The sequence below is a fragment of the Alosa sapidissima genome, chromosome 19 (assembly GCF_018492685.1).
Source record: "Alosa sapidissima isolate fAloSap1 chromosome 19, fAloSap1.pri, whole genome shotgun sequence".
Lineage (NCBI taxonomy): Eukaryota > Metazoa > Chordata > Actinopteri > Clupeiformes > Clupeidae > Alosa > Alosa sapidissima.
Genome location: NC_055975.1, coordinates 4,237,497 through 4,262,446, shown reverse-complemented (window position 1 = coordinate 4,262,446; position 24,950 = coordinate 4,237,497). Strand labels below are relative to the sequence as shown.

The window sequence follows — 24,950 nt, the reverse complement described above, 5'->3', positions numbered from 1 at the left end:
GAGATTGAGTCAAGTTCATTTTTAACTGGAACAACAGTCCAGCATCTAGACAGCTGCATTGCACATCCTTTAAAGGCGATTAATTGTTCACTTGGCAAAACAAAAAGGAAAAGAAATAAAAAATATTCAGAAATCCACTAGTCAGGTTCAAAAAAAGAAGAAAAAAACAAAAACTCACTTACTATGCAAAAAATAAAAAAGAAATCCCACATAAATTTTAGCTGACCATAATTTGGCTGACTGCCCAATGGACCAGAGAAGGTCATTGTTCTTGATCAAGAATGAATAACACAAAGCAGTACATGTAAGAACTGGCTAGATTGCTAACTGGTATGTATTACTAATGCATTAGTTATACAATGCATTAGTTAATACATTGTTAATGGTCAGAAGTATATGATAATGAATGATAATTAGTGGCTTGTGTTGTGTGTGGTAGGGAATATGCACTCTCTCAACACGGCCACACACCCAGTCTCCACCTCTCTCACTCTGCACAACACAAGCTCAGTGGGTCAGAAAATAAGCTGGGGTGAAATAAGAACTGGCAACAACAAAAGAGCACACAATCAACAACAAAGGCTCCACCTTTAGATATGTTTACGTGTGTGTGTGTGTATGTGTGTGTGTGTGTGTGTGTGTGTGCGTCTATGTGTTTGTTGGGGGTGGGGGGTTGGGGGGCATTTTAATAAAATAAAAGCAGGCTGATTTTGGCTGCTACAGAAGGCTGGGGGCTAAGAGCCCCTCTGTGCAACTTAGTCCCCATTAATAAGTCATTTTGCCTGGAAGAAAAGGCATTGCCTGAAAGTGGACACACACCCACACACACTCACAAACACAAACAGATCTACTCACAAGTGATTAGGTCTGTGTGTGTGTGACAACCCCCCACTTCCTCCTGCCGTAATATAGATGTTTTTGTACCCACATTGGGCAGGTTCTGAATGACTAAGACCAACTATAAATGGGAGACTCACGTCAAAGCAAATGCCAGGCGATACAGATGAAAACCAAACACACGCTCACAAAAAAAATAAATAAACCGATTTCTCAACACCTAATTAAACATTTATAAGCATGGGCCCCGATCTTTCATCAGATCAAAGTGTACGCCTTCATCTGTTGCCCACAAGCACTCTGGCCTTCCCTTGAAAAAAAAAAAACGTAGAAAAGAAAAAAAGCTCAAGCCCTGATACATGTCCATAGTACACTGTAACAGCAGAGTCTTCTATTGCTCTCTCTCCTAAACCGTTCTCCTTGAATTTAAGAATAAATATTTATGCAATTAATCGAGAGTGGCTAATCCCCCGCGACAAACTGGAAAGCCTTGGAGAGTGATTACGCAGGCTTCTTACAGGAAAAGGCCACTAAGCTACTGTGAGACAGTGGTGCCACTGAAACGTCCAGCTGCGCTTCTACAGATGATTAACCAACGGGAGGAGGAAGTTCAGTCGCCTCGTCGGAGGGGACACGGGGACCTGGTGACCTCCCGGGACCAAATTACGCCAGGTTCCCAGGAGTTGGATCAAAGTGCTTACCTTTCCCCTACTTTTTGTGTCTCTCATGTCAAACGTGTTCCGATACAGTCAATTTTGCAGCGGTTTGGAGCGTAAATTATTTTCAATAGCCTTGTGGTACGCACAATTCTGATACAGATAATCTATTTTGCCTGGATAATGTGTTTTGCTGAAATTTTATTAATTTACCATTTCCTGTCTTTCAGTAAAGAACCTTTCTTTAGATTAGAATGTTTACTCTGGGTACTTGGCAACTGGTAGATAAGGCAGTAGCTGATTTACTCCCTCCAACTCTGCAATTCCTCATGATTACGGTGCTACACAAATATCATAGACCCCTATCTAACCACTGGCAAAGCCAAACTGTGATCCATTCTCTCACCTTGACTACAGGGGCAGGCTATGCAACAGTCGTAGGTTATAGTGACTCTGAGGGAGCAAATACATCTGCTGTTTTAACTGAGTAAAGGTCTTAGGTTTGGACCGTTTTTAACCCTATTATTGTTCATACTTTTGCTTACAGATCACTCTCTGTATAAGTGTTTAATGGGGCAATGATGCTTCTTGGATAAGCTCATCCTTGAGGTGCAAATGGTTTGTTGAGAAGGGCCAGGGTGTTCAGAGGCACTCGCGTACAGCGCCGGTGTCACTCTGGCACACTCGCGCCGAGGTGAGCAGGCGTCTCTAATGTCTAATAAATTGAGCGGGCTGTGAAGTGAGGAGCGCCAATAACCGGGGCTGATATGACAGGAGTTTGTTTTCATTGGCCCCCATTACGTTCGGGGCCGGGACATTTCTCTTTGACAAGAACTCGCGGAGCGTGACATTAACGGGGGCAGGGGGGTGGTTTTGGGGAGGGAGGGGGGCAGGAGCGCTCCAGGATAGCAGCAGGAAACGCATTACTCTCTGCCATCCATCAGCTTGGCACGGCGCTGGAGCAAGAGACTCTGACTGTAAAATATACCGTTTTCAGGCAGGTCACCCCTCGGTCTGTCAGGCTAACAGTCTGTGTATCAGAAGCCAGGAGCCACACAAGACAATTTAACACCAAGCAATGAAAATGTTTATGCATTCTAATGTTTGTGTTAAGCCGTGAAGCTGTGGGTTTGTATTTAGCATTTGAGTACTTGTTAGACCCAACATGCCCTTGTCTCTCTTTCTGTGTGTGTGTGTGTGTGTGTGTATGTGTGTGTGTGCGCGCGTGTGTGTGTGTGTGCGTGCGCATGTACTGTATGTTGACTAAAGAACTTCCTTCCCCATGTCAGGCTTGTTTAAAACGCCTAGTGTATGGGATACAATCAGTCGATTACGGCAATGCAGGGGGGACGGCTTAATTGTCCGCCCTGTTTCTGAGACAATAGCCAGTGTCAGCTGACTTCATTGAGTCCTTAGCATCATGTGAGGGTGACAGAGGCCTGCCACAGGCCGGGTATTGTGAGGGCTGCCCATGGCAGCTGTGCCCAGGCCCCCGCCGCCCGCCTGCTGCAGATGCCCAAAGACGGGTACCAAGTCATGCCCACGTCAGGGAGCTTCAAGACTTGTGACTTCAATTAAAGTCAATGACAAGGGAGCGCTTTATACGTAGGCCCTCTGATGTATGACAAATTTCAGGCGATCAGCTGAAACAAAGAACAAACCTGATGGCTAAAAGTGTTACAGTTCAGCCTCAAAAAATATTAATGGTTCTCCAGTGAACTTTAAGGAAGAACCCTTTTTGTTTATACTTATGTACTAAATGGTCTGCATGGATTTGAAAAGTCCCTGTCTGGCCCCTGACAAGAGTTCCTGCCTGAAATGGTTCCAGATGTATTTGTTACTATTTATTTGTTAATATCCTTTAATCAGCATACAAACATATCCATTTGGCTCTAAGTGGCACTACAATAAAACCACTGATTGCATGACAGGCGAAGAAGGCCTCCCTTTATTAAAAATAGGGCCTCAGCGATATCCAGCTGTAGCACATGAATGAGCAGCCCTTCAGCGTGCCACAATGCAGTGGCGTTTAGCCATTGTGCTGCACCTGTCAATAGGAGAGGTGCATCAAAAAAGACACGCAGGAGAGGAGAGGAAACTGAGATGGTCATGCTCAGGCCAGTGAGGCCCGGCCCTGATGGCTAGAGAGAAAGAGAGAGAGAGAGAGAGAGAGAGAGAGAGAGAGAGAAAGAGAGAGAGAGAGAAGGAGAGAGGCAGAGGGCAGGGTGAGGTTCAGAGAGAGGTCTCAATGAAGAGCCTGCTGCTGTAACATGACCCCACATCTAAGATGCACACCTCACCTAGGCAGCCCACTCCAGGACAATCACAGAGAGAGAGAGAGAGAGAAAGGGGGAGAGATAAAGAGACAGAGGGAGAGGAAGAAAAGAAGGGAAGTGAAAGAGAGAGTGACAGAGTGTAAAGAAAGAGAGAGTGGGGGGATTGTGAAGTGTGCTTGCTGGTTGATAAAATATGGAAAGGCAATCCTCTGCAGGGGAGTAGAGCATCTACTCAGAGGCCGGGACCCCCCGTGGCAACAGTAATGGCAGCCTCACTCCCCCACCACACCCCACCCCTCTCTTATTGATAACCCCCTTCTCCTGGGCAAAGCAGTAGAGTGTGTGTGTGTGTGTGTGTGTGTGTGTGTGTGTGTGTGTGTGGTGGAGGGGGGGGGGGGGGGGGGGGTGACACTATACAGGACCAGACAAGGGTAAAGGCAGATGAATGTCACACAATGGATGGAGGCGGCGGCAGCAGTGAGCAGCATCCATGTAGACTTTGAACTTTTTTCCCCGTGTCTCAGAAGGACAATTAATAATGAAGGCCTTTGGGGTAGGTCGCGCCAGGCGGGGATAGCGAGACAACAGAGATGAAGGAGAGAAAGAGGGAAAAGAAAGGCGGGGGAAAGAGAGAGAGAGAAAGAGAGAGAGAGAAAGAGAGTGAGAGAAAGAGAGGGAGAGAAAGAGAGAGAGAGAGAAAGAGAGTGGGGGGAAAAAGTAAAAGTGGAAATGAGTCTTTAACAACCCTTGACACTACACTGTCTAGCTAATTGATTATGTCCTTCAGGTGGGGTGTTATTGATTTGAGGCTCCTATGTTTGTGTACCATGCACTGAAGAATGGTATTCAGCAATGAAAGAGTCTGAATGAGAAAAAAGAGATGCTTGCCCATCTGTCAGATTGCACACCAAAGCCCAAGAAACGTGTTAGTGGGAATTTTTTTTCGACACGCCACAGAGAGATGTAGGCTGAGAAAAATAGGAAATTAATGTGCACAATGAAGAAACACACACACACACACACACACACACACACACACACACACACACACACACACAGACTCATACAGAGGAAGAGCAACACAAAGACTCTTATCTCCTTCTTTTTTGTCCCCCTGTATGAAAATCGTGGTAGCCAGCAAGGACGGACATCCGATAGCCCAGCAAGACTATGAGAAAGCCTTGAAGTCAAAGGCATTCTCTGTGCAGGCTGTGCACGCACCCCAACCCCACCCCTGTTTCAAAAGGGACAGAGATCACAGGGAAGGGCCTCATCCTCCTTTAAACTCGCTTTCGCAGGGGTGTGGCCAGGGACGAGAGGGCCTCGGGTCGGGGGGGGGGGGGGACCAGGGATTCGTCTGCTCGAGGGTAAAGAATCTTGACAGAAGAGCCTTGAACTATTTTCTGGAGGCTGGGGTGGGGGTGGGGGGGTCGAAAGATGAGACCCTCCCCGGCCTGTCATAAAAAATGCCTCCTTATCCCCCCCACTAGCCCTCCAGTGTCTCGTGTGAACTGATACTGGAAGTGCAAAAGGCTTTTCTCAGAGTGCCAAGCATAGACGGAAGCCCAGGCCCACAGGTCAGAGTATGCCTGACCAGTCCAGGCCTGGGCTCTCACCCTCACCCTACTAGAGGCTAAGCAGTCCGCATTAAAAACTCCTGAATCATTTCCATACCCAACGTTCAACTCCACAGCTCCACAGCTACTTTGTACTTTTAAAGTTCACAATGATTTGACATTGTTAGCCAGAGGGAAGGCTCAGGGTGAGCATGGGAGGTGGGCACTTATTATAAACATCTACTCTCTATGACGGCGCAAACCACACAGGAGTAGGAGTTTGTTTTGCATGTGTCAGTTAGGCAGCACCACTGCCTTCCTCTGCCCTGCTCTGTGGCAGTGGAAGGAGGCTGCTGTGGGCTATGGCCGCTGCTGGCTGCGTGAGTGCATGTCTGTCTTGCACACACACCAACACCTCCCGGAGACAGATAAGAGCCCTGACAGATAGTTGGCCGCTGTGCCCAGAGAGAGAGAGGGGAGGGAATTCACCCACCTCTTTCCCCTCAGATGCAAATATGGGCGCTGCATAGTATTTTGTCTCGATTTGGTTAGTCCAGGAGCTGAAGTAATTTTAATGTACTTCAGCCACCAGGGCCGGAATTCTATCTTGTCTGTTTACACACCTCCTTCCCTGTTGCGTGCTTATGAGCATGAGTTTCCAATCGGGAGCGCTACTGTAGACTGATAATTACCAGACACTTTGCTGTACTGAGGAAAGCAAAAAAGGGAGGGGGGGGGGTAAACAACGGAACTTGAAAGAAAACGCTAAGCAGGGGGAGAAAGGCGAACACGTCGAAGGGCAATTAATGAAGCTCCTTTAATTGCTGCTTGTGCTCATTCCACCATGAGGAATGTGACAATTATGTCATTAAAAAGTTTGTAATGGGAAAGGGCGGCCGGGGGAGGAGATGTGAAGGGGAGGGCAGAAACAAATTTGAAGAGGATGAAAGAAGCTGAAGGAAATTAAACAAAAAGGGAGAGAAAGAAAGACAGAGAAAGAGAGGGAGCGAGCGAGGGAGAGAAAGAGGGCCCAACAACAACAAAGAAATCTCAAAGGAGAAGGAGGCACATTACTGGTGCACATTGACAGAGTAGATTACCATCAAACGATCAGCAAAACAGAGGGCATATTCATTCAAGAGGAGGGACCAAGGTGGAACTTTGATGATGCTAAATTTGGCAAAAGAGCAACTTGCTGAATCGGCGGTGGTTCCGGTTTCATGCCTCAGAGTTTGACAGGTGGAAAAGAGAAAATTCAGTGAAAAATCCCAGCGTGAAGTGTCCCTCCGGGGCGTGGAGGTGAAAAAAAAAAAACGAGAGCGAGAGAGGAAATAAGATATGTGACTCCTCTGCTGTGCTAAGACAGAGCAGGGGCTGAGACGCGAACAGACAGCGGACACAAGACAAGCAAAAAAAAAAACACAGGCACACACACGCATGGACACACATACACACACACACACACACACACACTTATATACAAACAAGGAGGAAGCCTGAGGGGGAGAGCATGAGACTGCTTCGCCACCTAACAAGCATTTGCATCTGCGACCAAATTTTTTGGTTTTCCATTATGGCCGAGCCAAAGAAAAAAAAACAAAAAGAAAAACGTCCTAGTCCTTCCTATCTACCTGCATGCACACCTGTGTGACTTGCGCTGCTCTTGATATGCAAAACCCAAACACCCTACCCCCCCGTCACAACTCCTCAGCCAACAAAAGTCTTATTCACTTCACCTTTTTCCTTCGGGTGCCCATGCAAATCTTGCATTGATGTATGGAAATAGCAGTGTGCCCTAAATAAGTTCCTGGTAAAGCCAGAAAAGATAAAAAGGTGTGGCAGGTGCACTTCTTACACTGGCACCCTCATAGCCATAATACAAGTAATGATAATTGTAAATAATTAATTAAAAATAAAACTGTTTGGGCTAATAGTGGGATAAATGATGATGTTGCTGTACAGACAGCGCTTAAATGACAAAGGTCCCAGTGGACAGATATCGATGGAGAGCGAAGGCTTTAAATGTGAACGCAGCAAATTGTGTTTGACAAGGACACTTGGGCCTGAAGCATCGCCCTCTTTTGCCTCATCAAGCAGACAGGCAGACGGACGCAGAGGCGCTTCTCAGCGGAAACTGACTGGTTCAGACGCCCTGCGGTGCACCAAGCAGAGGAGGTGCTGGCTAGCCACTTTACAAAGGCACCGTTTTCTCAGCATAAATAGAGAGACAGGTGAAGACAAGCACGGATGAGAAGGGAAGGTACACTCAGAGAGGACAAGTACACACAAACACAAACACAATGTGCTTACAAGAACATGCTAATGTAAACCAGCTAAATCCCTCTTGACCTTAAATCTCTTTTCCCTCCAAGGCACCATTTTCAAAATATTTACTTGATCAATCTTTAAAATTGTTATTGTCTTGATCAAATACGTATGCAGGCAACACAATTGTAAGTGATACTTTTAGTTTAGGATTTACTGTAGGATTGACTCTCTGATCAGCTGGACTAATTAAGTATTCTAAGCAAACGCTCCATAGGCTGACCCACAGGCCAGTGTGTGTGTGTGTGCGTGGGCACCGGACGAAGGCTCACCTCAAAGTCGTTGGCCTTGTTGTAGTGCATGTTGAGGGCACGGAAGAGCTCGCAGTCGCGGCTGACGCTGAGCTCCTCGACCCCGGTCACGCCGTCGTTGATGGACTGCCGAGCGAACTTCTCCATCTGGATGTAGTAGAACTCGCGGAAGTTACTGAACCATTTGATCAGCTGGGAGGTGATGCACCTGTTAAACTGTGGGGTTTTGGAAAAGAGAGGGAAAGGGTTGAGGAGGAGGGAGTTTAATTGATTTGTTTTATCACTGAAAAGAGAATAGATGTTGACAAGAATTTTAAAGAGGTTTCATTTAGGTGTTAAATGCATAAAAAGTAATCCTAATCATAAACATATGATGAATACAATATTTAATGTTGAATGGAATGTACTGAATAACTGAGGGAAATAATAAAAAAAGCCTCACATTAAAAAAATATTTAACTAATTTAGTGGGTTACTCTATTTGTGTGTGTATGTGTAAATTTAAACATAAAATAAAAAATGCTCAAAAGTAAGCTAGAGTTGATTGGGGTTGGGTGGGGCTATTGTGAGTAAAGCTTAAAGCACACCACACACATACACACACACACAGGTTGTCATTTGCATTACTGTGAGTGACAGGCCATATTCAGAGTGACTGATCCAGGAACAGACGCGTGCAGGCAGTGTCAGTGCCCTGTAACCTCACAAATGACCCATGTCACAACAGCATGTGCTCTTTAGTCCTGACTGTGTGTGTGTGTGTGTGTGTGTGGGGGGGGGGGGGGGGGGGGGGGGATGTGGCGTGAACGTGTGTGTGTGTGTGTGTCAGTAAGAAAGGATGGGACTGTTATGTGTATGAGTGGTGTGTATCGGGAGGAGGTTCTACATGTTTGTGTGTGTGTACTTACATGCTTGACTGAGTCTGGATGTGTGTGTGTGTATGGGTGTGTCTACTCGCTTGAGTGAATCTGGATGTGTGTGTCTCCCTCCCTCTGTGTGTGTGTGTGTGTGTGTGTGTGTGTGTGCGTGTGTGTGTGTGCGTGTGTGTGTGTGCGTGTGTGTGTGTGTGTGTGTGTGTGTATCTGTATGAACCCACCAAGTGCCAAGTGTGAATTCACAGAACAGCTGAGTTGCATGTAGCCAAGTTAAAACCAATAAATCCACGGGGCTTTCTGTTCGCCCCTGACACCCGGCCTTCTGTCTTTTGTCATTACAAGTATTCATCAACGGCCCCGCATCCTGCTGGCCCGGCCACTCAGCTGCACTGTGTGCTGGACAGCAAGAGGGCTGCGCATTCACCCAAAACTCAGCGGAGAGCAGCACTTATCTGTCTGTGCTCATGAGAACATGCAGGCCACAGCCAGCATGATAACTGAGAGAGAGCAGAGGGAGAGAGAGAGAGAGCAGAGGGAGGGAGAGAGAGAGCAGAGGGAGAGAGAGAGCAGAGGGAGGGAGAGAGAGAGCAGAGGGAGAGAGAGAAGAGAGCAGAGGGAGAGAGAGAGAGAGAGAGAATGATAGAAGGGTGGTAGGATCAAGGCTGTAGGAGGAGCCAGCGTCTATGTGACTGTCTCTCACTTTCTCTGTGTGTGTGTGTGGGTATGTGTGTTTGTGAGACTGAATAAGTGAGGGAGCGTGTGTGTGTGTGTGTGTGTGTGTGTGTGTGTGTGTGTGCATGCATGTGTGTCTAGATGTAATTACCATGTAGAAAGTTGTCTGCGTGCGAGCAAATTTAAGATAATGAAGTGAATGGGCATTCATGGCGTTGGGGGAAGCTAAGTCACAGAGAAGAGGGGGCCGAAGGGTCTGCCTGTAACTCCCCCCCTCAACACACACACACACACACACACACCACCACCCCCAGAAGGCCAAGCCAGGAGCATAATTACAGAGGCACCACCAGGGTTCTTGCGGATAATTGACCAGAAAAAATGATTGAGTCATCATCAAAATGCCCTAGTCTGGAAAAGTTCAAACATGTACTTAACCTATGCTGGCATTATGCATTCATACCGTGTGTCTGCTGTGCTGCTTGTGGGGTGCCTGATTTACTTAAGGAAAAAAATCAGAAAGAAAATGGATGGATGGGAAAAAAGACAAGAAAGAGAGTGAGAGGAAGGGAGGCAGTGCAGGCTATCTGATCTGCTGAGTTTGGGATTTCAATAGGACTTAAACCTATTAGGATCTGTTGAACTCCAAACCCACCCACTCCCCCCCACCCCCCACATTTTATCTCGGAGGCAAAATACACTGTCCAAATTTCCAGACTCTGAGATAAGGACCTCGGGGGGCCCCAGTGTGACGACTTATTTTTCTCCCCCCTTTAATTCTCTTAGAATAAGAAACAAAACATTACAAAATGATAGGAGCCTGTTCACTGGGGAATGAAAATTGCTTTGACATGGAGATTAGGCTGCGGCATTGTTACAAGACATTGTCTCATATGAACAAGGCTCGGGGAGGAGAAGGATAAAAGCTGGATGGGGGGATTTTTTTTTTCTAGAACGGCCAGCGGATGACATAATGGAGACTACAAAAAAGTAAGTCCGCATGACATTGTTTGTCAGGGGTGGTAAAAAGAGGGGGAGATTTAAAGCGGCATTGTTGCGGAATAGAAATGCCAGAGATGCAGCGGACAAAAAGAGCAGCGTTGCTGGAACGTGACAACTCAGCAATTAAGAATCATGTCATCTGCTTGTCAAACAAACACGTCCCCTCCAACCCCTCAGCTCGCCGCACAGCATAGCCCCAGTACAGGGAACGAGGGCCAAAAGCAAAATAACCTCAAGCGCAATGACACCCAAAAATGTATATCTACAACTCGTGACAGGCCAAGACTTAAACCAGGCCATAGATAGACGTCCTACACAAACACGTTAATCATATTTTATTTATTACGTATATGAAAATTTCTGCTTATAATTGCGGTTTCTGTCTGTCTGTATAAATATTATATTGAATTGAATAATTTAGCTTTTTTAGCCAAATTTTGGACTGTGTTCTGTGCAAACAGTTAATTCAAACAAAAGAAATGTTTAAAGAGCTGAAGAGCTTCAGCTGGGCCGTGTGATCCCTCCCTCTCCTGCGCTTACAAGATCTTTTTTCGGGGGGTCGAAGTGAAGTTCTTCCCACGGGACACGGCCGTGGTGCGGCTGGTTTACGGAGCTAAGAGCCATGGGGGGAAAAACCTGCTCGGCTGGCCGATGAGCACGCTGAAAAGGCTCCTAAAACAAATCAACGCGACGCCTTTAATCGGGCCGGGCAGCGGTTTACTCAGAGGTCCGGCGAGGCGGCGGAAGAGGCCAGGTTCACACACTCATGCTCAGGGGCCTGTGAAAGATTATTCCCGGCGGCGGAGGAGGGGGCCGGCCTGCAGAGGTTCCGCAACACCCCCCATCCACCACCACCCCCTATCTCCCCCAATAACCCTCACCCCCCGCCCCAGTCACCAGGGGAGACTTGACCTATCACTCTGCACGTTCCCTCCGTTAGCCGCGGACAATGATGCCTTTCACACACCTTTCACACGGCTGTTTCGGGGCCTACGCCCACACATCTTTAAGCTAGCACCCCCCCCCCCCCCCCCCCCCCCTCCCCGCGCACATGCGCACGCACGCTCGCTCCGACCAAACCACCAGCACTGCAATTCTTCATTGAGTTGCCCTCTCAGCAAATGTCTACAGAACACCTCACCTACTCTTCACTTATGAGTCAAAAGAGAAAAGTGACATCTAAAGAATGGTTTAGACTTTAGACGTTTGCCAGCCTTTTGAAAGAGAAACTAAACGACCGGTTCTTTTAGATATTTGTCATGTCTTGTTGACACAATAAGATCTTTTGAATGCAATACTTGTGAGCTCACAGAAGGCGAGACAAACGATCCTATTCCAGAGCCCTTGTGTCTGGAGGGGGGTATTCTTGGTGCGTCCCGCCAGTGACCCCTCAGGCAACTGTAAAGAGTTTCTTGGAGGTGAATTAGATACCTTGACCCCATCACTGTGGCTTAGCCCCCTTTCAAACCCAGCTGCGACCTTGCCTAAGTATGGCTGTTGACCCTCCCTGGTCTCCCGCTGTGTCTGCTTGCCAGTCCGTCACAGGTGCTGGTCTTAGTGTTCCACTAAACGCCTTCGTGGTTATGAATAAGACTGCACCCAGGGGCCAGAGTGGCGAGCTGATGGATCAGGCACTTCACTGCCACAAACGGAGTCTTAATTTTTTCCCTCTCTCTCTCTTTTTTTGACAAAACTCTTTTATATTGGGGGAGTGGGGGGTAAAACTGCCTGAGGGCCTCAATGGGAAGTTAATGTACTTAAACTATGAGCTGCAGCTTGGTGGGGATAGATGGCTGGGTGTTTCGGGCGGTGGTGCTAGTGGGTGGGTAGATGGTGCATGATGGAAATGACCTATCATCCCACGGGCAGCATCGCTCTGACCTACACTTTGACAAATATGAGGATAGATAGAGATTACTTCACACCTTGCGGCAATTCAACTGACAACACGGGGTGAGTGAGAGAGAGAAAGAGACAGAGAGAGGGAGGAAAGGCATTATCCATTATATAACCACTCAAATCAATGGACTGCTCCGGCTTCCTGTTGCAATACTAAGGGGAACTGAGTGGTAATCTCCGTCTGACTACTGACTGACTCCACACAATCGCCACTTGAAAACATCCCTTTGCCATTGGAGCTGAGGGGGAAAACAAAACAAAACAAAAAAAAGCCCTGCAGGCCATTCCCTGCCATCAGCAGAAAAAAGAAAAAACAAGGTGAAATGCAAGGATTTGTGAAAGAATTTTGCACCACTGCAAAGATGACATTTTTTCTCTATATACAAATAGGTTACAATAAAAAAAAAAATGTATCTTTGTGAATTTTAACATGTTGTTTCACAACATTATATTTTAATAATAAATAATCTTTGACCTAAAATAGAGTAGAAGTGAAAGATAATAATTTTTAATGTGAAATCTTAATTTTTTAAAAATCCACTGAAAAATTAATTCCAGTTTTTCTTTCCCTCACACCCGGATTCTCGAGGTACAAACCCCAACAGCATGTTGTTTATTTCCTTACGCTGTGCACGGTATTAGACTAGTCTAGTCAAAAGGCAGGGATTTCTAACATCCAATTAGGGGCATCTTTTTTGTCTTGGAACAGTTGTCAAATCAACCCACTTCCCACACTCATCCTTCCCCCAGTAAGATCCACTCATTGTGGGTCTAGTCTCACAGGCCTTAAAGCATTGGTTCCCATCGCCATTCCCAGAGTAATTAGTTAGTCATTTATGCTTAATTCTCTCCCGTACATACTAGTTGATCCAACAAACACATGCCACCCATTGTCAATCTGCGCAAGTAGGGCCAGTGAGAAAAAAACAGTCTCAGGCTCCTGACCTTGTTTTGAGATATGGTAATGTAATACATTAAAAACCCTGGGATGGCTGTGCGTAACAAGATAAGCAACAGTAAAGCTGACTGTGGACCACATTTGTGCCGTCCTCATTGATATGCATCTATTTCATAAAAAAAAGAAAAAATCACCTCAGAAGTCAGTGATTTGTAGAATTCCGTGTATTTCAAAATATTTAAGACTTGTGGTTTAGTGACTATTAAAAAAATGTAAAAAAAAAAAATCATGAATCATATGAATGTGTATGAATCATGAACGTGATTTAACTGTTTTTCTGTAGTGGTGTGTGTAAGACCGTGAGTGTGTGTGTCCGCCTGGCCTGTCGTGGGTATGTGTCCCGCCAGGAGAAGGGAGAGACATGGAGTGGCTGTGTGTGTGTGTGTGTGTGTGTGTGTGTGTGTGTGTGTGTGTGTGTGTGTGTGTGTGTGTGTGTGGTTCTCACTAGGGACAGGGTGAAGGGCAGCTGGGCACTCTACTGCACGTCTGCTCATTTAAATACTGTGCCCTGAATCTGTCACATTATTTATTCGCCGTATGCACACTGTACACTGCATCAACAACAAATTAAGTTGTAAATAAAAAGACAATCGCCACCATTGTTTTGTTTGTGGTGTTGTGCTGCGGGTTTGTTTGTTGCCCCCCCCCCCCCCATCTCTCTGTCCTATAGTTTTCCTCCACTCACATACTCCCTCCCCCACCCCCCTTTTTTCCTTCCCAAAAGCAACAGTTAAAGATGGAGGGGGGGGGGGGGGAATCTGTCTACTGGGATTTGTTCACTCTCTCAGTCACTCTCTCTAACTCTCTTTCTCCCAACACTTGAATCACAAAGACGCCAGTTACACGTCTAATATCATAAGAGCCTTGCCCCACAGCAAAACAATGGTGGAAATCCATCCCACCCTCGCTCTCTCTTTCTCTCTCTCTCTCTCTCTCTCTCTGTCTCTGTCTCTCTCTCTTTAATTGTTATCGTTATTATTATTTCTCTCTCATCATATGGATAGTGCCTGTGTGAAAATGCTAGCAAAAGGGAAAGTCGGCCCCTCCGCTCCGTGGCCATGCATGCGTCCTCGGCGGAGATTAAGGACAGTTATTTTAATTGGGAGAGAGGAGCTGGCAGGACTGCCTCGGACCCATCTGGTCCGGAGTGTCACAGACTCTCCTCGCACGGCATAGAAGGAGAGAGGGAGAGAGAGAGAGAGAGAGATAACAACATAAACAACAACAAAAAAACAACAAACATACCAAACTCACCTTCACATCTGAGAAGAACATTTTGAGCATGTTGGAGCTGGGGTAGCGTGTGTAGAAGAACATCAGCTTGGCCTTTTTCAAGTGGTTCGGGGACAAGCCTTCCTGAATTTGGAATTGTTCAGGTCAAGGAATAGCACAGAATGGTGAGACAAATACACAATGCGTTGAGAATAAACCAGAGAGGCAATTGAACCCCTTTGAGAAAATATTCAAAGGGTTGGGACAGATTTTTTTTTGTCATATAAAGTGTTTACAAATGCTTGAAACATTTCTCAACCTACGTGCTACACTAATAAGCAAAGGCATTGGGGCCGCAATGACAAGTTCAGTTGACCACTTTCCACCTTCTTCTTAATCATTCTCTCAAATGCCAGTCAACGTATGCAAACGCCACCAATCAATAACCGACCCCCCCCCCCCCTATAAAAATCCCTATTTATCTAGAGGTGGCATTGCCCTCTAGGCTGGTAAACAGAGGCCGCGGCGGAATGTCCCAGGAGACAGGAGAGGAGCTAACCAGAGCGATCTCACCATTACAATTAGCCCCCCTTCAAACCCTCCTGTGATAACCCCCCACCCCCGCCCTCGGCCGCCTGGCACGGTGCGGATCGGCTGCCAGCTAGGGCAGCTTCGGCCACATCTGTGCCGCAGACTGGCCACGCCATTTCTGTGGCAAATTAACGGCTTTATAATTTATCAAAAATGAAGATGCATGCGAGAGGAGAGTCAATGGGCCCCCACAAGGTCAATTACGAGGCCCTCCGCAGAAGCCACCAATCTCGTTTAGCACACACACACACACACACAGTAAATAAAAAATGCAAGGGGATTTTAAGCCAGCAAGCAACTACATAAAAAATCTGTGCATTTCTCTCAGACAACGATAAAGTAAATTATTTACAATAAAGAACAATTAGAGAACACTATTGACTCAACAGAAATTTACAGATATAGATCTTTTTTTTTTTTTTTTTTGGTGAATAACACACTTGCACATCGACCCGTTGAGCATGTATGCGTCTTTTAAGCTTTCTGTGATGTGGCAGTGATGATGGCTGCTGATTGACGTGTTCCTTGTGCCAAGCATGGATGGAGGGGAGGGGGGGGGGGCGGGGGCGAACCCTAGGTGACCTCCATTACAATGATAGGGAGAGACTAAAAGAGCATTACTGTCCCCGCCGCCATCTGTCATAACGCATACATGAAATAGCTGCAGTGAATGGGGAGGGATGAAGACAAGCTGTCCTTTTACCAAACAAACCGGGCTTTTGAAGGACCAGATAGCACATTGAAAAGCGCCTGAATGGGGAGAGAAAAGACTTGATGGAAAAAAGGGGACTCGAGTGTTCTTTGGGTGAGAGAGAGGAAGAGGAGGGAGAGCACAAGAGTGAGAGAGAGGCCTCCTTTTAGTGACATGCAGAGTAAGACACAATTTCACCAGACTAGCAAGGACACAGGACAGAGGGGTGGGAGTGGTTAACATCCCTGTGAGCTTCTTGATAAGATTAATTATATTGAGATGCTCTTTTCAAATTACAGAGCACATCTAAAAACATTTCATATTTGTGATCTCAATTAAGGGCCAAATCTCTTTAGAAGCTTAGCTGCTGCCTGTGTCATCGTTTTTTTTTTATTATTATTTATTTATTTTTATTATTCTCTCCTGGATTCATTGTGCTTCAATTAAATTATCCATGTGTGGGGACATTCTTTCTAGTCTTGTCTACTCTGTTACTGCATTACTTTCCGCCTTTAAAACTGAGTTTTACTTCCAAAGATGCTTTCAATACAAAATAAAGCATTACTAAATGTATCTGTATGTTGTAACAGAGCAGAATATCCAGATATCTACTGTCATCTATCTATCTATCATCATCTAGCATCTACTATTACATCAGTTCACAATAGAGGCAGATGCTTAAAGCGAGAGAGAAAAAAATAGCGGAAATGCCGCCTGCTTTTACATTAAGCCACTTATTTCAGCCAAAAAACACGACTTTAACACACGGAAACAATATATGCTCATGACTTGAGTCATCACTCCCATTTTACCCTTTAAGCCTCTCTTCCAAGAAAAACAAAAAAACTGGCTGTCTCCAGGAGACATAAATATTCATGGTGGCAAAATGGTCAGAGTAAACAGTCATCTAGATTGTGTAAAAAGCAGCGCGAGAGCGAGCCTAGCCAACAGGCCCAAGGTCAGGAGAGGAAACATTGTGGCCCCCCATAAATATAAAGACTGGACACAGCGACAAGAGAAGGAGCAGACTGAAACACAGCGATTCCAAACACCGTCTGCGTGCATAAACAAATACAACTGACACACACACACACGGCTCAAGCCTCTCCCATCCCTGCTGGGCGAGAGCGAGACTTGGCCTGTGTGTGTGTGTGTGTGTGTGTGTGTGTGTGTGTGTGTGTGTGTGTGTGTGTGTGTGTGTGTGTGTGTGTCATGTAAGGGAGACAATAACTGCTGAAACTTGATCCAATTGCCAGGTGTAAGGAGAAAAGAGGGTGGAGGGGGGTGAGGTGGGGAGGGGTGAAAAAAACAGAAGGATGATGAATCCATAAATTAATGCTAGACATCTGTTCAGCAACATGAAAGATTAGAGGAACAGCTACAGGACTGCTGAACCTTAGCTATCGCTCAAATAAACAGGACATGTGTGATGTGTTGAAATCAGCCTTTCAAAACTAGGAAATGTCCATGTATTCCAATGTCCTTTTGTTATTTTTAATGTTTCAAAAATGCTAATATAAAGAGTGTGAGAAGAAGCGATACGAAATGTTAACAGTTGGTGAAAGATAGCGTCAACACATTTTTAACAGCATCTTCCTGATGATAGAGTGAGATAAGGAGAGCTCCACAGAGTGCTTGTGTGCCACTGGGGCTGGGCCTTCAGTCTGATAGACTGAAAATGCAAAGCACCTTCACCTGCACCCATCCACCACCTCTGCCACACCCTAATCCCCCCCCCCCCCTCCCTCCCTCTCGATGTCTTAGTACAGCACAACAGTAGACTTTCTATATGCAAATGCAGGAAGGCAACTGAACAAGGCTATTTTTCTTGAGATGCAAAAAGGGACGCGTGACAAGGAAGATCACTCTGCACGGGAGCGGGGGAGACAATCGGCCGTCTGTTTCTTTCCTGATTTGAATAAAATTTAATATTTGATTAAACAGCCTCGTCTTGCAAATATCAAAACATGGGGCTTGTCGAAGGGGCCAATTGCGCAGGTGTTAGTGCTTGTCTCGTACACGCAGCACTAAGGAAGTTTAACTCGTTCAGGATTTAAGGAAACAAAGAATCCTTTCTTTCCTTGCCTACTTGATGCGTAAATTACTTGAAGGACACTCAAAAAACTCAGAAAAACTGTCTATAAGAATTTAAATTGTAAGAGGCAGTGTGTTCAAGAAGATATAATCTGTATGATCCACTACTTTAAAAAGATTAGGAAATTAAAGAAATGCTGAAGAGTTTAGAAGGAGTTACACGACTCCATGTAAATTCATTGCTTTAATAATACTAATACTGATGAATCATGGCTGTCAGGCATGTAAACATCCTATATTATACATTCATGTCTCACTATTTTTTCTCTCTCCCTCTCTCTCTCTTTCTCTCTCTGTCTCTCTCTGTTTTGCTTGTGTGTAAAGCTCTTTGTACTTTACAAAGGACCTGCAGGGAGGGAGGACAGGTGAGCCAGAGGCTCCGTAAAAGGTTTGGAAAAAAAAGAGAACGGAATAAAAGATAAACAGCTACCTGCAAACACCTGTTCACACCAGCTCTGGATGAAAGAGGGAGAGGGGTGGGGGGGTGGGGAGGGGGACTGCTGCCAAGCAACAACGACAGTCCTAGAAGGGCCTCCTGCAGGAGTAAGATCACAACGCTGTTAAAACAAATAAGACTCTGTCTTCCGATCAGCAACTGTTACTTGCCTTAGGACGTTACATTTCAAGGTACACCACTCTTGTATGTAGACAAACCTGGACTGTCTGTCATCTTCTAGTGCTGTGGCAGTTTTATAAGGCTCAAAGCACAGCACTCTGTCATCGCACAGGGCTCCTACTGAAATGCTATAGGTGGGGTGGTGGAGGGTTCTCAATTCAACTAAAACATCTATGCCACTCAGTCTGTCTTCTCTTCTTTTTCCACTGTGAGTTTCTCAGACCCCTCTTAGCAGACCCCACTTGCCTTTTTCTTTTTTCCCCCTTTCTCCATCTTTTTTTTCCTTTTTTTCCCTTTTTTTGATTTCCCAGCTTTGAAATATGATTTGCTTTGAGCGTTTATGTACAAAGTCTTACACGCGGAGTGATGAAAGGGGCTCCATTGTGAGGTTCCCTGTGATTGAGGGAACAGACAAGAGATGGGAAGGTATCTGCTCCCACCACGGCGGAGCCTTTCAGGGCCTCTCCCTATAGCTGCCACTTAACAGCCTCAAACCACTGAGTTCTGTTTAATCTTCAGACTACTGGGAGAACACAGGGGCTTACAACATGAGCCAATTAATGGAGATTAATTGAAATTAAGTACTTCTTTTAATTTTATATATATATATTTTTTTTTTTGGGGGGGGGGGTGTATTCATGGGAAAGATGGCTACTGTAGCAGTCTTGTGTGTGGAACACATTTTGTAATTGAAAAGGATGTTTCATCACCTCTTGTTGCTGTTTTTTTTTTGGTTTTGAAATAAAAACACTATTTTGTGTTTCACACCAGTTGTCTAACAACAAAAGGCAACACTTAAACAAATAAACAAGCACACACACACACACACACACACACACACACACACACACACACACACACACACACACACAAACAAAGATGGTTTATAGAAGTTTTGAGAAAGGATATTGCACTCCCTGAGTACGGTGAGATGTCAGCCATGTCTTGGAGGTCTCCGCACTCAGACTTGATGAGCGAGAGGGACAGGCCCTCGGTGGTGCTTCCCGGGTGCGTGGGGGACATGGAGCGGTGGTGGTTCATGTGGTTCGACATCTTGGTCCGTAGGCTCGTGGTCTCCCGGGAGAGGTCGAGTGACTCTGGGGAAGACCGGTCCTTGCCCGGGTAGGCCGAGGGTGGCCCCAGAGGACTCTGGAAGGGGTAGCCCATGAGGGGCAGGGGGAATGGGTGGCGGAATGAGGGTGGGCTGAAACCCATGGTGGCCGTGAGCGGAGATGGGTGCAGCGAGGGGTGGTGGTGAGCCCCAGGGGTGGGCAGGCCGGACGACTGGTCAGAGGAGTTCTTGCGCACCACAAGTGGCAGTGCCTCTGTCTGGTCATTGGCGCCAGGCATGGGCATCCCGGTGAAGTCGAGCGGGTTGGGAATGATGACGTCGCCGAAGCACTGCAGGCGCTGGTTGGCCGTGTGGAAGTTGGGGTTGTCGCCATTCATGGTGAAGCGGTCCTGGGGCATCTGCAGGGGCGGGAACACCTGAGGCAGGGCCGGGCGGGGTGGCTTGGCGAACACCTTTACCACCGTGTCCACCACCTGCGACATGGCCGTGTTCAGCTCCTGCTTCAGTGTCTCGGCCAGGTGCTTGCCCTCGGCGTGCATGGACTGTGGCCCCTGGGCCTTCCCCCGGGAGCCGTCTCCTTTGGGCTTGTCGCCCCCTTCAGCGATCATGGTCTGCTCACGGATCAGCGCCCGGGCCCGGTCCAGGAAGTGCCCGGGGTCCAGGTCGGACATCTCATTGTCGGAGCGGTCCGGCATGGAGTCGTCGAGCCGCGCGCGGTTCTCCAAGCCGCCGTCGGATCGCATGCTGTCCTCCGACAGGTTGCCGTCGTTGTCGTCGTTCTCCGAGTCGGTGCTGTCGTAGATCTGGTAGAACTTCTCCTGCAGCTGCCGCAGCTGCTTCTGCATGTCCTCCAGCTGCAGCTTGAGCTGCCGGCGCTCCTCGTGCTTCTGCTCCTTGCGGGCCGACACCAGCTGCTGGAAGCTCTGCTGCTGCTGCTGGGGTAGCTTCTGCTTGCGCTTGTTCTCCCGGTAGCTCTCGCGTGGGCTGGGAGGCTGCTGCTGCTGCTGCTGCTGCTGCTGCTGCTGGTGGTGCTGCTGCTGTGGGTGGTGCTGGGGCCCCTCGCGTTCTCGCTCCCGATCACGCTCCCGGTCGCGATCGCGCTCTCGGTCACGCTCGCGCTCTCGGTCGCGATCGCGCTCCCGGTCCCCGCGCTCGCTCTCGCCGGCCCCGCGCAGCGTCACGCTGGGCGAGTGGCTCATGCCGCGAATGATGTTCTCCACGCGGGCGCGCTTGGCGCGCAGGTGTTCGTCCGTCAGCCGCTCGATGTCGAACTGCGTCATGGTGGGCCGGCCGAAGGGCGACAGGCACTCCTGGGGGCTCTCGCGCGACGAGTTGCTGCACGCGTCCTCTTGGTGGGCCTCAGAGCCTGTGCTGGACAGGCCACCGCTGCCCTGGAAGTTGCCGTTCTCACTGCCACCGTTTTTGCCTATGTTGTTCTTCAGCAGCTGGGAGATAATGGTGGCTCCCGGGAAGGGCATCATGGCGTCCTCGTACGAGTTTGCTCTCTTCAGGAGCTTGCGTAGCACGTTGGACTTCTCGCCGTCGCCGTGTGGCACCACGGAGCACTCGACGTCCTGGTCCGAACCGTGGGGATTCATGGCACTGAGTATGGTTGCTTTTGCCCGGGCGAATACCGCAGATGCTGTGCCTACAGTCCTTTTCACCCCGATGTCAACTCTTCGTCTCTTGGTTTGTCTGTTTAGAAGGGCTGTGTTGTCATGGTCAGGCATCACTGGAACTGTTATTGTGCCATCTTCAAAAGCCTGTCAGCTGGGCAAGGCTCGAGAATCCTGGGAGCCTGCCCAAACAAAACACACAAACAAAAATACAAAAAAAGGAAACAAACACATCAAACATTTTTTTTAGTTTTAAGTTTCTTTATCTTAATCCCATGTAAAACTTGGAATACAGATTTTCTGAAAATATTCTGTAGCATGTAGCACATTTTTGTGAAAAATAATATATATATATATATATATATATATATATATATGACGTGGCAGATAATTTATAAAATAAAATGAATGTTGTACCATTACTATTTCTGAAAAGTGATGGCAAAAACTACAGAAGTTGTAAACATAATGTCCATAGAAATCCAGACTCCTCCAAACACATCTATTTTCATTAAAAATGTCAGACAAACTCAAAGATAGCAAATAAATGCCCATAAGGAGGCAATACTACTTGTATCTTAATCAGTTACCTCCCTCTAAATGGTCATAGCCAGAGCACAACATACATTTTAGTCTTACATTATCGAAGGTGAATTTAATGCAAGACTTTTTACCTACTTTAAGGACTGCAGTGCTTTGGTTGTATCTGAGCACTCATATGAGCATTACCTATAACTGTTCTCTTAATTTAGTAAAAAAAAACAAACAAAAAAAACACCTTGTAGCCAAACTCATCAAACAGGTGAAGACAAATCTGTTCCTCACACATTACCAATATATATTTCATTTCCAAGTATGTGTGTGTGTGTGTGTGTGTGTGTGTGTGTGTGTCAGTGGTCACATACCTTGCATATCAGCTTCACTAAACTGACAACTGAACAAAATATGCAAGTCCCTATACACAGTGGTCAAATGCATACATTCAAAGCATTCGGCGACCTAACTCTGACCTAAAGATTCTGTAACCATATTCTTCCTCTAAATACTTCAATTAGAATGTACAATAAGAATATTTATATGCTCATATATTTAACAAGTTTAACATTTCACAAGCATATGGAAGTCACTTATGGTTGAGATTCTAAGGCTTCATACCACCATCAACAAATGCCACTGCTCTAGTAGAAAAAAACTATATATACAGTATTTCCATCAGTACAGAATATTCTGCCACATGCAAAGTGACCACAAAATCACACAGATTATGAAGAAATGCTTCCATGAACTACACACCTTCCATATGGCACTCTTGAACCACTTCACGAAAACTGGATAAAATGCTTTCCTCACTCCATAAAAGTAAATCAGGGCTAGTTTAATTTCAAACTCAGTTTTCAGTCATGTTACCACATATCAAGAACTATGACAAACAACAACAACGAATAGTGTTTCTAAACTGACATTCTTGACGCGCTTAGTCCACATCATAATGTCTCTTGGTAGTTCAATAGGAAAAAAAGCTACAAGCTACTAATTTAACGTGACTGCTCATACAACTGTCGCCAACATATATTAAATATTGCGTGTTCATATTCAGGCTTTCCAGAGTAAAATGGATTTTTATACGTAATCCAGGAGGCCCAGCATATTCGCATGGCAGTGTCGTGGTCAACAGAGTAGGCTACACAAGAACGCACTGAGCAGATAAAAGAAAGGAGCAAACCGGACATTATTCACCCACAAAACCCTCATCACCTGTGTATTTCTAAATTGAAGTACTTTCATTGTGAGATGGCAATGAGGGAGAATGCATATCTTAACAAAGGGGAAGACGGGCTTTGTCATGCTCTATTGATATCTCTGAATGACAACCATCGCAGAAGTTTGGATGGGTTCAACTTCTCATTTCGGGTAAAGGAAAAGAAATCATGTTATATAGCCTATCAAAGTGGGCGAATTTCAGAATTATACAAAAAACTTAAACTATGAATGACACAAAGACCACAGCAAAAAGCTGCGTGTTGACAATTGGCAAGACCATTAGGAAGCGTTGCGCCGCAGATAACTGACAGTCAGTGAAACATTATAACTGTTAAACATATAGCTACACGATACCAAAGAAAAGGCTGAACAACAGAACCACCATTCAAACGTCTAACAAATGTTTCCTCTGTATCAGGCCTATAAAATAAATCACCTTATGGGCTATACTTAAAGAGTCATATGAAATAAGATAAAGTGTGAAACTAACAGAAAAGTGATTTAAGTGATACATTAATTTAATAAAGATCAAATATAGTCATGACAATCCGGAACAAATGATTATTCACTTAACATCTCCTAATGCGCACCAGAATCAAAGAAACAGCAGCCGACTTACTTCACAAAGTCTCTTTTAAAAGTATACCATTCCATTTATCAAACCTTGTAAAAATGTCCTAAGAGTGCCATTGAAAATCCTGCTCACAATGATCTAAAATGCACTTTCCGTCACTGATGCTACGTGTTTATGAAATAAAATTATTAAAATCTTCAAACGCATCTACCAGCAAAGACGTAACCATTTGAAGGCAAAGAGAATGAACGGGAGCGATACGAGGACAAGGTTACTTACTCTGCAGACGAGAGGAAATTGAGCTTCTTTGCAATAGTGAAAGAGAGAATACGGAGGGTTGTTCGCCTGGTGATGAATATTGTAATTTCTCAGGACAAGCACGAGCGACGAGAGTGAGTGAGTGAGCGAGAGAGCTCTTTTGCGCCGCTCTCCTTTCCAGATGGAAACTGTGTTTCTCTGCGATGCGTACAGGACGGGGCTAGAGCGCTCTCGCACTAACAAGATTCACTTTAAGACGCAGCTGAAGGAAGCAGGAAGACGGCGCGTCATAACCATTGTGATGTAACATTTCCACCTACCAATAAGAACAGTCCGCTGGATTTAGAGGAATACAAAACGCCGAACTTCACCTACGCGGAGAAAGACTCGCCGGTCAAAAAAAGACTGCTTTCGCCATCCACTTTATACAACAAATGATTTTGCGGAACCTGTAAGGATGCATTGTCTCCTGAAATAAGAGAGAACAATTCTGTGTTTTGCCTTGTTACATCTTGTTTATCATACTTACTGAGTAGAATACATTTAAGTTTCATGACATTTTAATAATTGAACAATTGTATTTTATCCTCTTTGATATAATATAGGCTATAAACTGTTTTGGCGATTGCATTCTTTGCCGTTATTGTTTTTCAAATCAAACCCTTATTTGGAAAATGATAACAGGCTGCATAAAACATAGAGCTATGATAGCCTATTTCAATTCTGAAAGTTAGACAATCATCCAATTATAGCCTGTTTTAATCGTCTGCACCGAACAGGCCATATCTTGCTTACCGTCTGTCAGATTTATTATAACGAATGGCCAAACATGATAGAGAGGCATCGGCTAAATATTTATTATTATTTTGATAAATTAGACTATTTTGCATAGTCCAATCAATATAGAGGTAAATTATTCTATTAAACAGTGCAGAGGCTGTATCTTATTTGCTCTATCAAAACGCCGATTTCGCCTGCAACCACAGCCGCAACTCGGAAGATCCCCATGATAATTGTACCAAATTCTGCACTGTGAACCAAAGCTACTGTGCTTATGGTTGCCAGCGAACGTCAACACACATCAGAAATGTCACCGGCAATTATTCCCAATTAATTATAGACTATGGATTAACATATCATACCTCTAGATATACAAGC

At 45.8% G+C, this 24,950-nt stretch overlaps 1 protein-coding gene across 4 annotated transcripts in view; it reads right to left on the bottom strand.

Moving 5' to 3' along the window:
* Positions 1-24,094, bottom strand: part of prox1a (prospero homeobox 1a) — a 38,971-nt gene extending 14,877 nt beyond the window's left edge. Inside the window, exons 1-5 of one of the 4 annotated variants that reach the window (XM_042073478.1) lie at positions 23,814-24,094; positions 19,421-21,381; positions 14,562-14,675; positions 7,923-8,117; positions 3,396-3,540 (exon numbers count right to left, since the gene is read on the bottom strand). In XM_042073478.1, coding sequence (XP_041929412.1) covers positions 3,523-3,540; positions 7,923-8,117; positions 14,562-14,675; positions 19,421-21,313 — 2,220 coding nt within the window. In that variant the 5' untranslated portion in view covers positions 21,314-21,381; positions 23,814-24,094 and the 3' untranslated portion in view covers positions 3,396-3,522. Of the gene's footprint in view, positions 1-3,395; positions 3,541-7,922; positions 8,118-14,561; positions 14,676-19,420; positions 21,382-23,579; positions 23,736-23,813 lie in introns of those variants that run through there. The other 3 variants (XM_042073475.1, XM_042073477.1, XM_042073476.1) reach the window with 3 other exon arrangements.
* Positions 24,095-24,950: the final 856 nt, after the last annotated feature.